The sequence below is a fragment of the Salvia miltiorrhiza genome, chromosome 3 (genome assembly GCF_028751815.1).
Source record: "Salvia miltiorrhiza cultivar Shanhuang (shh) chromosome 3, IMPLAD_Smil_shh, whole genome shotgun sequence".
NCBI lineage: Eukaryota > Viridiplantae > Streptophyta > Magnoliopsida > Lamiales > Lamiaceae > Salvia > Salvia miltiorrhiza.
In genome coordinates, this window is record NC_080389.1 from 61,727,959 (window position 1) to 61,742,316 (window position 14,358).

Here is a 14,358-nt window from a genome sequence, read left to right on the forward strand (position 1 = left end):
CCCTCAATTGCAAACCCTCTGATGGCTTATTTCTGCCATCTGACAAATACAAACCCTAAAATTTTTCCCTCTCTCTCTCTAGAAAAAGGAAAAGTAATAAAAAAAACAAATTTATTTTTAGAAAAAAGGAAAAAAGGTTTTGGGAAAAAAAATAAAATAGACAAAAAAAGCAGTGAATCAAATTAGGGCTTCAAATCAAAGCTGGAAATTTCTCCTTTTTCCCATTCCCTCATTTTAACTCGAATTAGAACTCTTTCATGCTCGATCTCCACTTCTCCAATGGCGTGGTCGCCGTAATTCTGATTACAGGTACGGTTCATGTGTGTATGTCGCCGGATACATACTTGCATGTATAATCTGTGCATTCGTTTTTCGTGCTTTTTCTTAGTTTTGTCATCAAATCGGCGTATTTTGATAAATGAATTGCCTTTTGGTGTTATCCAGGAGAATTTGATGGGTTATTTATGGATATTTTTCGTTTTCTTTTCGTGTGAAATTTGTGGCAGATCTATGTGGGACATGAAAACAAAGGGGATTGTGTAGATTTGATTGAATTGAGGGATTATTGATGGAAAGCAGCAAAAAGAAGTCTGGTGGCGTTGAAATTTCTAAGAAAAACCGTTCATTAGATCTCAAGAGCCTCTATGAATCCAAGTTTTCTGAAGTGAGGGGCAGTAAGAAGAAAGTTTGTGACGAAAATGATGGGGAAAGTGTTAAAAAGAAAAAAAGGAAGAGTAGGAAGGAGATTCCCCTAAGTAGTTTTGAGAGTGATGCTAAGAAAAGTAGGAAGGAGGATGTAAATGGTGTAAAACAAGAGCTTGAATTTGAACAGAAATCAAAGGACAGGAGTGAAGGTCTGCATGACATCCCGTTGCCTTTGGGAAACAATGGAAGTTCTTTTAATATCCCAAAGCGCCCACGGGGTTCGGTGAGGAGGAAAAAGTTGGGAAGTGATCAAGGTTCTGAGCCGACCAGGCATTCTGATTCTGCTGGTTCTGCAGGAGAAGTCAAGGCTGAAGTTACTAAATCTGAGGATGGGGAGGGCCCCAATGACCGATTAGCTCGAGTAGCTACCACTTCCTCCGGTAATAACTGCCTTTCAAGTGTGAAATCCAAGAGAAAGGTAAATGGTTCTAATTCGAAATTAAAGCAGAAGTCTGATTCAAAACCCACTGTGAAGTCTAGTGGTTCAAATGTGAAATTAAAGCAGAAGACGGGAGCTGAAGAAGTTAAAGATAACAGGAATGGTGAGTCTGGTTCAGCTTGCCATGCAGAGAAAGAACATAATCCAGTTGTAAATAATAAAGTTGCACCGCCCAAAAGACAGCAGAATAACAGTCGGAAGAAAAAGGATGCAGTACTCAGCAGAGGTAGAGGTGGTGTGGAGGCCAAAGCTAAGAAGTCTCAGCCTTCTATGGGTAGTTCATCGGATAGGCTCTTTGTTGATTTTGTGGATGACGATGATGATGATGAGGAGAATCTTGAGCAGAATGCTGCAAGGATGCTCTCCTCTCGGTTTGATCCAAGCTGTACTGGCTTCTCATCGAAGAAGTCTTCAGCATCTCAGAAGGCTGATGGATTGTTGTTTTCATCTTCATCAGCTCAGGACTCTTTTACCCGACGGGCCAAGTCATTTGCTGGGCCGTCTGCATCTGCTGATGATAAGAGCAGAACACTTAGACCCAGGAGAGAAAATGCAGGGAAAGGCGTCTCAAGGAAACGGCGCCATTTCTATGAAATTCTCGCCCAAGACTTGGATCCGTACTGGGTTTTGAACCGGAGGATCAAAATTTTTTGGCCATTGGATGAGAGTTGGTACTATGGCCTTGTGAATGATTACAATTCTGAAACTAAGCATCATCGCATAAAATATGATGACCGAGAAGAGGAAATTGTTAATCTCCTAGATGAGAAATTCAAGCTGTTGCTTCTCCCTAGTGAGGTTCCTGACAATTCGAAAACTCGAAAACGAAGAAGGGTCAAAGATTTACGTAGTGGACAAATAGCTCCATCAGCTGGTGATGATATCTGTGTGGGGGATCCTCTTGATTCCGAACCCATTGCATCATGGCTTGCTAGTCAATCTCAACGTGCCAAAGCTTCACCAAAATCTTTGAAGAGACAGAGGACTTCAGAGAAGCACCTTCCTTTGGTCTCTTCATTGTCATCCGAAAAAACTGACAACTCAAATAGTGGTGTAGTTGATTCAACAATATTTAGAAATAACCGAGATTGTGAATCTGCATCGGTGGATAGCTTACTTGATGGTCGATTGGGTAATAACTCTCTACCAGGGAGTGCACACACATCCCTAAGTGAGAAACATGTGGTTTATGTCAGGAAGAAATACCGTAAGACAAGTGAAGGAGGTAATTCTGTGTCTAGAGATGTCAAAGCATGTAGAACTTCTCCATGGACTGTACCACCACTTTCCCCTGTTAGAGTTGGCTTGCGACCTACCAAAGGAAGATCTGGCAAGATACTATGGTCGCTTGATGGTCAAGGCAAATTAAGATTAAAAGATGTTTTGCTGGAACCTGAGCAATTCAAATTCCAGATATGCCTACCTATATTACCAGCTATGGGGACTTCATTTGAAATAGGGAACTTTACGCTGCTTCATGACATATTTATGCTTCAACATGGGGTGTTGGTGGCTAGCTCTCCTGCTGTTGTCCTGGAAATGCTTTTTATTGATACTAATTTCGGCATGAGATTTCTCTTATATGAAGGCTGCCTGAAGCAGGCTGTAGCCTTGATATTCCAGATCTTGATTGTCTTTAGTCAATTTGATGAAAAGTGGAATGACGACATGAAGTTACCTGCAACCTCAATCAGGTTCCAACTTTCTAGTTCTCAAGATCCAAGGAAGCAGCATGTATTTGCATTTTACAGTTTCTCCAAGCTGAAAAGTTCAAGATGGCTTTACCTGGACTCGGAGATTCTGAAACATTGTTTTCTCATTAAACAACTGCCCATCTCAGAGTGCACGTATGACAACATAAAGGAACTTGAATGTGGGAATTTCCAGTCACGCAGACCTTGTGATGGTTCAAAACACTCCTCAAATGAGGTATTCTCTTATCTTACTCGTTCATTTGCTATTTATACTATTTATGGTTTATTTCCCTCTTTTTTCTCCCTGAACCTGGAAGTTGCCATGGGTTCTGTTTTTTAACTGTAATGGTTCTTTTCTCACTTCCAGGGTTTCAAAAAGAAATATGTGTCTGGCATTCTGCCAATGGGTGTTTCCCGAGAAGCCCGTAATAAAAGGATGACTCAGTCTGCTTTTAGTCTGGCTGCGAAGCCTGGAAAAGTGCCTCAATTCGCTCTCTCCTTTTCTGCTGCACCAACTTTCTTTCTCACTCTACATCTCCAGCTACTGATGGAACATAGTTTTGCTTGGGTTAATCTCCAACATCATGATGCTCTCTGTTCTTCAGAAAGTTCTGATGATATTTGTCAACCAGGTGCAGATTGTGCTCGGTTTAAGCCCAGATTCAGTGCTTCTCAAGATGGCACCACTGGTAATGAAATCAGAAAAATAGCGGCAGAAGCTCCTGGTCTCAATGGTTTTCAACGAGATTCAGGAATGGAAGTTGTCTTGGCAAGCAATGCTGCTGAGAACGACACTTCCTCTAAGAAAATCCAGAGGGGGAATCCAGAGAATGATGGAAGGGATGGATGTCTCAAAGAAATTGCTGGAAATGCATCCAAAATTATTAGTCAACCATGCCAGCAGGAGCCTAGGAAAGAAGCGCATCAACTGATTGATGCACCCCGACTTTCATCTATGCCAACTTCCATCACATCTCAAACTGCTGACCCCAGGATTGATTCCACATCTCGTGGCATGAGAATCGAAATTCCATCTTCTGAATCAAGACAGGCCTCTGATGTGGATTGGAATGTGCATGACGGATTTGTTCATAAACCCAACACTATTGGCTTCAGAAGTTCGTGGCAGCATGGTGGAAACAACTCAGTTTCTTCTCCGTTTGGACATAAACCCCCAGTATGGCCTGATGGAAGCCCCAACTTCACGCCCAATGGATTCAGTAATGGGCCAAAGAAGCCACGAACTCAAGTTCAATACACATTGCCTTTTGTGGGTTGTGATCTCAGTGAAAAGCAAAAATCACCAAGCACAAAATCTCTACCTTGCAAACGAATTAGGAAAGCTAGCCTGAAGAGGATATCTGATGGTTCTGGTAACAACAGGAAAAATTTGGAGTCGCTTAGTTGTGTTGCGAATGTTCTAGTCACCAATGGGGACAAAGGATGGAGAGAATGTGGGGCACATATTGTGTTGGAAGTTGATGATCATAATGAATGGAGACTGGCTGTGAAACTTTCTGGGGTTACAAAATATTCCTACAAGGTTAAACACATTTTACAGCCCGGGTCTACCAACCGTTTTTCACATGCTATGATGTGGAAAGGAGGGAAGGACTGGGTACTGGAGTTTCCTGATCGGAGCCAGTGGATGCTTTTCAAGGAGATGCATGAGGAATGCCACGACAGGAATATTCGTGCTGCATCTGTGAAGAATATCCCCATCCCTGGAGTACGGCTGGTTGAAGAGAGTGATGATCATGGAAATGAAGCTCCTTTTGTTCGGAATCCTATAAAGTATTTCCGACAGGTCCAAAATGATGTTGAAATGGCAATGGATCCCTCACATGTTTTATATGACATGGATAGTGATGATGAACAGTGGTTGATGTCACACAATAGTCGTGCTGACAAACATGATGAGATATCTGAGGAGTCCTTGGAGAAGGCGATAGACATGTTTGAAAAAGTTTCCTATTCTCAGCATCGGTTGAACTTCACTGATGATGAAATTGAAAAGCTTCTGAGTGGAATGGGGTCAACGGCGGCTGCAAAAGTTGTACATCAGTACTGGAGGGAGAAGAGGGAGAAAATCGGCATGTCTTTAATAAGACATCTGCAGGTCTGTTGAAACTTTATATCATTGTCATTTTATATTATAGCATCACATATCGCTCGTTAAGTTAAATATAATAATTGCTCATTTTACTGTGAGTGACTTTTTAAATGCGTTTTAGCAGTATGCCTGGACTGGAAGAAAAAGAGAATAAAGCATCAATGCACGACTTCTTAAACTGCTTTAGAAATATATAAATGCTTTGTGACATGTATGCTTTAAGTTGATCTCGTAGGTTTTAGTGTTTGTCGGTAACTTATCTGAATATGCAGAGCTTTTGGATCATGTATCTGATTAAACCCATGACATTAGGTAGTGTGATCTGCAAATAATTATAAAACTAGTACAGCTCTTGTTATTTTCCCAAGCTTGTCGAGCACCTTAACATACCCTCAGTATCCCCTTTCAGAGACGAAAATACAGCTACTGATTTAACTGGTCGATATACGGTATAGTTGGCCATAGGCCCATAGCAGCCTCAGAGCTTTATCCTAGTGCTGTCATCTGTCATGTATATATATTGTCTTTCGTATTGTTGCATATTGTTGCTCCTGGACTCATTGATGTCACTGTTTTGTATTCAGCCTCCACTTTGGGAGAGGTATCAACAACAGCTGAAAGAGTGGGAGCACAAGGTTTCTCCTGGATTATACGCCTTTTCTGCTGGTAATCAAGGGAAGGTTCCTCCTGAAAAACCACCCATGTTTGCGTTCTGCTTAAGACCACGGGGCTTGGAGGTTCCCAATAAGGGTTCAAAACAACGGTCGCACAGGAGACTTCCAGTTTCCGGGCACCATCATGCTTCCTTGGCAGATCACGACGGTCTTGTCTTTGGTAGTATTCACTGCTTTCCTGTTGCAATTATGACGATGTTTATTATCATTATACCATTGTCTCAATTTTTGTTACCTATTAACAATCTGTCATGGCAGGGAGGAGATCCAATGGGCATGTTTATGGAGACGAGAAGGCGTATGCTAGCAGTCTTCATCACGATTCTTCCGATGTTTCACCGTCACTCAGAGGTGCAACAAGGGTACTGTCTCCGCGAGATGCACATTTCTACTTGAGCACCGGAGCGTCCGACTGGAAAGGCAGCCCCAAGTTTTACAAGAACAAATCAAAGAAGCTCGGATCATACCCCTCCTACAACAACCAGCAGACGATGATCCCCTACACCCCTCGGTCAACAGGGAAGAGAAACGCAATCCAGCAATGGAACACGGGGGGAGTGCCCGAATCACCCGGTCAGAGGTCCTATTTCCTCGAAGGCCCCGATAGCTCAGCAGACATTCACGAGTTCCGGTTGCGCGATGCATGCGGCGCAGCGCAGCACGCGCAGAAAATGGCCAAGCTCAAGAGGGAGAAGGCTCAGAAGCTGTTCTACAGAGCAGACCTAGCTGTCCACAAAGCTGTGCTTGCTCTGATGAATGCAGAGGCAATAAAAGAGCCCCTTGGCGACTCAATCGACATCAACTAGAAAAAAGACGACGTGGTTCCAGTTCCGGTTCTGATTCTGGTTCGGGTCGAGGAAAATAACTCTCCCATCAGGCGGGAGAGGGGCACGGTCTCCGTCCTCCTCTCCTCTCCGTTGTGGGTGCGTAGAAAGTCGCGGCTTCCCGATACGCGGCTTTCGATACTTTGTCCATAGTATAAAAAGTCATTTGTAGCGTGATGGCTGGGCAGGTATTTGTAGATGGCGACTTGTCACCTCTGCCTAGTCTGATACAAAGGTCTCTCTCTCTCTCGCTCACCGGCTCCATCACATTTCCACTATCAAGGGCAGTTTTGGTAGACGCATGTATTTTTCCAGCCAAAAATGATGCAAGAGGCGCCTGGAATTTTAGTATTCAATCACTGTATATAATTTTGTTGCCCTTTTTGCCCTTCTCGTGGTTTTTCTAATCACTACTGAAATTAACCTTTAGTAGCCCTTAGCTTTTTAGTGTTGAAGGAGCAAGTGGCCCTAAATAATACTACAATACATCTCCTTGCCTTGCATTCATTTCCATCAAAATTTATATGTATTAGCTGAGCAAAGAAAATTTTAATTTATGCTTTTAAGTAATTATTGTTTTTATACAGAATTTGCACTCACTTCAAATCCATTTTCAACCTCTTTACAGTGCTTATAAGAGCATCAAAGGCTCTAGTCTACAATAGATCCTTCAATCCTCATTTTCATTTAATCCCATTTTTATTTCTAACTTATGCTCTGTGAATATAAGGTGAAATCTCACAACCGCTCTCAGTTCATGCTGTAGAAGACAATTGATCATCTCACAACCGCTCACTTTAAATTATCCTTCTGCAAGTGGGACTTTTCTCTATACAAAGTTTGATTCTATATATCTGTTTCTATATAATCAATCGAGATACATTGATACAATGATTTAGTTTTCATTTCTATATCGATCAAGTCTTCCTCTGCGTCTCCGTCTTTGTCTCAACTCTTCACCTTTGTCTTCGTCTTCGTCTGCGTCTTTGTCTCAACCTCAAGTCTTCGTCTTCATCTTCGTCTTCGTCTTTGTCTTCTTCTCAGTCGGGCCGACATTTGTACGGACCACCAGAGAGTAGGGATGGAAAACCCACACCCATCAAGACTCTCAAGTCTTGTAATATTTCTGTATATAGCTTGCAGTTAATTATCATAATACAATCACAATTGGCAGCCATGGACAAAAAGCTTCATTGCATTTTTGCGTATGCATTCCTAATTACCATAACCTTCCAAATGCTTTCTTCTGAAGCCAAAGCTAAACAACCTCTGAGCCTTGCAACTGATCAAACTGCCCTTCTTTCACTCAAACATACATCTCTTTTACTTGCAACTAATTGGACCAACTCCACCTCCGTCTGCACCTGGATTGGCGTCACTTGCAGCTTGCGCCACCCAAGAGTAGCTGCCTTGAATCTCTCCAACATGGCTCTCTCCGCCACCATTCCACCGCAGCTCGGACACCTCTCCTTCCTCGTCTTCCTCGACCTCTCCAACAACCTTTTCTATGGAGATTTGCCACACCAACTGTCTCTCCTTCGCCGTTTGAAGTTCATATCTTTCCAACTCAACAACTTCACCGGAGACATCCCTCCGATGTTGGGTCAGTTACCAAAATTAGAGTACTTGTCTTTACGCAACAACAGCTTCATAGGTTCCATCCCAAAATCGCTCTCAAACCTCACAAACCTACAATTTCTTGACTTAACTTCCAATTCTCTAAGTGGAGAAATACCGAAAGAGTTTGGGAGACTTCAAAGTCTACAAACTCTAGTTGTTCAATTAAATCATCTCTCCGGTGCAATACCATCAGCCATATTCAACATCTCGACCCTTGTATCTATGGCCTTCACATACAATGAATTGAGTGGAAGTCTTCCAACAGACATTTGCAGTAATCTTCCATCTCTTACTGGGATTTATCTTTCTTACAATCAGCTGAGTGGCGCGATTCCCACAAATCTATCCCAATGTTCACGGCTTGAGATGTTGAGCCTCTCTTACAACTCTTTAACTGGGGAGATACCTTCAGAAATCGGCTACTTAACATCTCTTCAGATTCTATATCTTGGTGGTAACAATTTGAATGGTATATATGGTTGAAGTTCTTATCACATAAATTTGTGTAAATGAGATTTGATTAGTTTCATCACACTTTTCTTGCCAGGAATACTACCACATGAGATTGGCCATCTTCAGAGTCTAGTTGATTTTTATGCTGAAATCAATCAGATTGGGGGCTCAATTGATTTCAATATTTTCATGAATATGTCTTCTCTGCAAACCATATATCTAAGCCGCAACAAATTCACGGGGAACCTTTCAAGGGATGTCGGGAATATTACCATGCTAACAAATTTACACCTCCTTGAAAACCATTTTACAGGTACGACGGAGTAATTTTCATGTAAATTGGTCTGTTTAGCTACAATATGTGTTTTTGAAATCTCATGTTTTGTAGGGATTATTCCCACTGAATTTGGCCAACTTTACCATTTGGAGAAATTAGACCTACAATTCAACAGCTTGAGTGGTTCGATTCCACATGAGCTCTTTAACATTTCAACTCTTCGGAGTCTTGCATTGGTCGGCAATGCTCTGTCAGGGGTTCTTCCAACCCATTTATGCCATTCCTCTCCCTTTCTTGAAGAATTGTTTCTTGGCAATAATTCCATCAGTGGAGCAATACCCAACTCCATCTCTAACTGTTCTCAACTCATAAAACTCTCACTTGCTAGAAACAAATTCAGTGGTTATATACCTACTCATCTCGGCAACCTAAGACTTCTTCAAATGCTTCAACTGTTCAGCAACAATCTTACCCAGGCACCATCATCTTCCTTCATTACTTCATTGACAAATTGCAGGTCTCTAACTCATTTGTCATTTGGTGATAATCCTCTAAATGGTGTCATTCCAGCTTCTGTCGGGAACTTATCTTCCTCACTCGAAAGATTCATTGCCACCAACTGCAAATTCAGTGGCAGCATTCCTGTTGAAATAGGCAATCTAAGCAATATGATGGTACTGGCTTTCCCAGGAAATGAGTTATCTGGTAATATTCCACTAACTATAAGCCATTTGCATCAACTTCAAGGATTAGATCTTCAAGATAACATGTTGGGAGGCTCAATACCACATGCTATATGTGATCTATTCAGCCTCAATACTTTAGTTATGAGCAAGAATCAATTTTCAGGCCCAATTCCTAAATGTCTGGGAAATGTCTCTTCTTTAAGAAATCTTGGTCTAGACTCCAACATTTTGAATTCTAGCATACCATCAAGCTTATGGGGCCTAACAGATTTGATCAATCTAGACTTGTCCTCGAATTCATTAAATGGGTCACTACCTCTAGAGATGAGTAACTTAGGAGCAGCGATATATATAAACCTATCGATGAATCAGTTGTCAGGGTCAATTCCGACGAATATCGAAAAGTTGCAGAATTTGGTTAATCTGTCTTTGGCAAATAATAGACTAGAAGGTTCTATTCCTGTGTCTATGGGAAGCATGATCAGTTTGGAAAATCTCGACTTGTCGTACAACAACCTCTCTGGTTCAATTCCAAAGTCTTTAGAAGCACTTCAACACCTCGACTACTTTAATGTCTCTTTCAATAGTTTAAGTGGAGAAATTCCTAATGGAGGTTCTTTTAGAAACTTCACTATGGATTCTTTTAAGGGTAATGAGGCATTGTGTGGAATCCCCAAGTTCCATGTCCAAATTTGCTCTTCAATTTCTAATCACAAATCAAAGAGAAAGAAGGTGGAACGAGCTTCATTTATTGTTTTCGGGGTTGTGGCTTGCATCTCAGTTGTTTCTTTGGCCTTTATAATTGTCAGAAACAAAAGGAAAGATAAGATGACTAGAGAAGTTGATGAGTTGATATTCATTGTGCCGGAAAGAATCTCTTATTATGAACTGTTGCAAGCAACGAAAAAATTCGATGAAAGCAATTTACTTGGCACTGGGAGTTCTTGCTCTGTTTATAAAGGAATTCTTAACAATGGGAAGGATATCGTTGTCAAGGTGTTTAACATGCAGCTAGAAGGTATTTCAAGAATATTCGATGTCGAATGTGAGATACTACGTAGCATTCGACACAAGAATCTGACAAGCGTCATAAGCAGTTGCTCCAATGAAGAGTTCAAGGCATTAGTACTTGAATATATGCCAAAGGGAAACCTTGAAAAATGGTTATATTCCCACAACTATTGCTTGAATATGATGGAAAGATTGAATATAATGATTGATGTTGCATCTGCTTTGGAGTATCTTCACCACGGTTATTCAATGCCCATTGTCCACAGCGACTTGAAGCCTAGTAATGTGCTGTTAGATGAAGACATGGTTGCCCATGTAAGCGACTTTGGGATAGCAAAGTTGTTATGCGATGGAGATAGCTTTGTGTTAACCAACACGCTAGCAACATTGGGTTACATCGCTCCAGGTGAAGTTTCTCTAAATATATTGATTGCACTTCACTTTCAACCAATTAATTGTGTCTTCCTTACTACATGCATCATGTTTTTGTTGTTGTTCCAGAGTATGGCTTGGAAGGGCTAGTTTCAACAAGGTGTGATGTGTATAGCTACGGGGTGATGTTGATTGAAACTTTTACGAGAAAAAGGCCTAGTGATGATATGTTTTGCGGAGATATGAGCTTAAAGAGATGGGTAGAACTCTCACTTTCGGAGAACCCAGATGAAGTGATAGATGCCAACTTAGTCATGAATTTGGAGGAAGAAATGATTGACAAGAATATGCATTGTGTATCATCCATACTTGAATTGGCTCTGAAATGCTCTGCCGACTCTCCCGGGGATAGAATCAACATGAAACAAGCACATGCAGAGTTGCAGAAAATCAAACATCGGTTTTCCCAATGAGATTAAGTAAGCTATGTTATTTGTAAGATAATATTATCCTATTACCATTTTAGTGATGCTCAAGGTTTTTGTATCCCTCTTTCCTCCATATTTTATGTTCTTGAGTTTACATATATAATCTTCTTTGTCACAGCTTTAAAGGCAAAATCGTTGGTTATGCATCAGGAACATGGACGACTAATGAGGATTAGACAACTTCAAATCAAAAGATAAATTGTGTTGAATATGCAGTTGTTTTTTCTGGAATATTAAATAAATTATTATCGAATAAGGCACTGAAAACAGTTGCTATGTGGATTTTTTTTTTTTTTTGTATGTTGGTATTGTGGTCATGTTATTCTTTGTTTTTATTTGGGAGAATATTGTTTACATGTTTTTGTATGTAAATTATTAACTCGTTGCATTATTTATTTTGAATATTTAGCATAAACAGATGAAATATAAGAAATGGTTTATGCATGTGTGAATTCTGTGGCTTATGTTTGACTATTCAACTTATTTTTTGTTTAGTGGGATGTGTCTTATTTTTGCTTGTGTTGCATATGAGTTTTTTCTTTGTTTTTATTGATTTTAATATTCAAAACATATTAGTGATAGTCTTTACCTAATGTAATGTTTTATTTGGATTATAGCTAAAATAAGAGACCTTTTATATTTTTAAATAATTTATTTCACTTTTTTATTTTAAAAAAAATGGAGGTTGCTGTGCTACCCATAATCACAATTAGAGAATGAAATCTCGAGTGGATTACTATAATTTAACAAACTTTGCGTTTGAACACATTTGGTGGGTCAAAGTAGAAGATTTTAATTATTAAAGTAACTAAGAAATCTGATGAAGTAATCTAATCATTAGGATGCTAGTCGATCTCCGTATATAAAATAATTTATGCTTGTAAATGAAAATTATTTAGGGTTAATTGCATGAAAATACACGAACTTTAGTCCCAATTTCATTTTGCACATGACTTTTGAAACTTACATTTTAAATCATGAACTTTACATTCCTTCCAATTTTTCCTTAAAATTCACCTCCGGTCATCGAAAATCTGAGGTGGCGACTTTTGGCGCCACGCGTATGTGACACGTCATTAATGTGTGCTGACGTGTCTTTAATTTAATACTCTCTCTCTATCTACTTCTCTCTCTCTTTCTTTTCTCTCTCTCTCATATTAGCTCCGTCCCCGCGCTTCCCTCGTCCCACGCAGCTCGAGGCCGTCGCCACCACTGCCGCCAACTACTTGTTGAGCTACGTGCTGCAGTTCAACCAGTTCGTCGAGACCGTAACCGAGGCGTTCGGAGTCGATGCCGGAGAAACTCTTGCAGCCAATAGCTTGTCGGAAAGCGACACCGTCGAGACCGTAACCGAGGCGTTCGGAGTCGATGCCGGAGAAACTCTTGCAGCCAATAGCTTGTCGGAAAGCGACACCGTTTATCCGTTCACCACTCTTCTGGTGCCGCTTCGGGACCCTCCCAATGCCACGCAGGCTACGGCGCCTCAGCCTCCTCCGACTCCGGCCACCCCCACCACGCCTCCCCCGGATTTCGGTGGTGGCTCGTCGAGTAAAGCATGGATATATGCAGTGGTTGGGGGGCTTCTTGTTTTGTTTGTTGCCGTGGCGGTTTTCCTCCGGAGGCGGAGGAGGCGGAGAGCGCAGCCGGTCGTGCCGTCGAAGATGTCACACTCCGATGAAAAACCGTTGAAGAAGAAAGAGGGAGATGGTGATGAGTCTGAGGATTTTCTTGAGAGCATTTCCAGCATAGCACATTCTCCAACCTCATCCGTCTCTCCGGTGTGTCCTTCAACGAGGGCAACTGGTATCTCGTCTACGAGTATGCCTCCAACAGGGCGCTCGTGTATTGGATCCACAGCAAGGGGGAGGAGCAAGGCATTCTCAGCTGGGACAGGAGGCTGCAGATTGCTCTTGATGTGGCTGCTGGTCTCAACTACCTCCATCGTTACACTTCGCCCCCGCACATCCACAAAGATCTCAACAGCTAGCAGCAACGTCCTCCTTGACGGCGAATTCAGAGCCAAGATTGCGAATTTTGGTCTGTCGAGAGCTGCAGAGGGTCAGGAGGGCCAGTTTGCGTTGACGAGGCACATAGTTGGGACGAAAGGGTACATGGCGCCCGAGTATTTGGAGAACGGAGTCATCTCTCCTAAGCTTGATGTTTACTCGTTCGGGGTTCTGCTGCTGGAGCTTCTCACCTGGAAGCAAGTCTCCGAGATGTATGAAGAGGTGGACATGAGGTTACCGGAGATCTTGGCCCCGGTGCTGTCTGAAGACGGGCAGGAGAAGATAAGCAGCTTGATGGATCCTCTGCTGCTGGGAAAGTACCCTCCAGACCTTGCCCTCGTGCTGTTAAGAATGAACGAAGCTGCTGCTGGCGTCGGTGCTTGGGTTTGGAGTCCTTCTGTGGGCTTCTTTGATGTCGTCTACGGCGACGTGGAGACGGGTCTCGGCGGCGGTCCGTGCGGCGGCAGTGGCGGCGGCGGCCTCGAGTTGTGTGGGACGAGGGAAGCGCGGGGACGGAGGTGAATATTAGAGAGAGAGAGAAAAGAAAGAGAGAGAGAAGTAGATAGAGAGAGAGTATTAAATTAAAGACACGTTAGCACACATTAATGACGTGTCACATACGCGTGGCGCCAAAAGGCGCCACCTCAGATTTTCGATGGCCGGAGGTGAATTTTAAGGAAAAATTGGAAGGAATGTAAAGTTCATGATTTAAAATATAAGTTTCAAAAGTCATGTGCAAAATGAAATTGGGACTAAAGTTCGTGTATTTTCATACAATTAACCCAATTATTTATAAGTTATAAATAAATATTCGTTCTTGTTTCCTTTCGTTGAATCAATAGACATGTAATGATTTGTGATACTTATAGTATTATAATACTTGACATGATCAAATCAATTTTCTGTCAAAATAGAATGAGGTGGTCTTGGGTGTACCGTACAATCGGGTTACACTTTTACTTAATTTTGATCCGCATCCTGATTTGAATCCATATC

The 14,358-nt window shown here is 41.7% G+C and overlaps 4 protein-coding genes and 1 pseudogene across 5 annotated transcripts in view; all 5 read left to right on the top strand.

The window, feature by feature from the left end:
• The window catches only part of LOC131015234 (probable glycosyltransferase At3g07620), a 1,181,237-nt gene that overhangs the window by 199,727 nt on the left and 967,152 nt on the right, over positions 1-14,358 (top strand). The window lies entirely within an intron of this gene.
• On the top strand, positions 31-6,952 carry LOC131015202 (uncharacterized). Of its 2 annotated transcripts, none has more exons than XM_057943479.1 (5): positions 31-309; positions 445-3,073; positions 3,206-4,957; positions 5,536-5,785; positions 5,884-6,952. In XM_057943479.1, exons 2-5 carry the CDS (start codon positions 569-571, stop codon positions 6,429-6,431), a joined length of 5,055 nt encoding a protein of 1,684 aa, XP_057799462.1. In that variant the 5' UTR covers positions 31-309; positions 445-568; the 3' UTR covers positions 6,432-6,952. The 2 variants fall into 2 exon arrangements, with proteins under 2 accessions (XP_057799462.1, XP_057799460.1); XM_057943477.1 differs by having other exon boundaries at positions 507-3,073.
• On the top strand, positions 7,626-8,552 carry LOC131019100 (LRR receptor-like serine/threonine-protein kinase GSO2). The gene has a single exon (XM_057947783.1). It carries the CDS (start codon positions 7,626-7,628, stop codon positions 8,550-8,552), a length of 927 nt encoding a protein of 308 aa, XP_057803766.1.
• On the top strand, positions 8,702-11,809 carry LOC131015228 (probable LRR receptor-like serine/threonine-protein kinase At3g47570). The gene is made up of 4 exons (XM_057943525.1): positions 8,702-8,835; positions 8,911-10,902; positions 10,998-11,347; positions 11,475-11,809. Exons 1-3 carry the CDS (start codon positions 8,712-8,714, stop codon positions 11,339-11,341), a joined length of 2,460 nt encoding a protein of 819 aa, XP_057799508.1. The 5' UTR covers positions 8,702-8,711; the 3' UTR covers positions 11,342-11,347; positions 11,475-11,809.
• LOC131019101 (lysM domain receptor-like kinase 4) lies at positions 11,789-14,108 on the top strand (annotated as a pseudogene).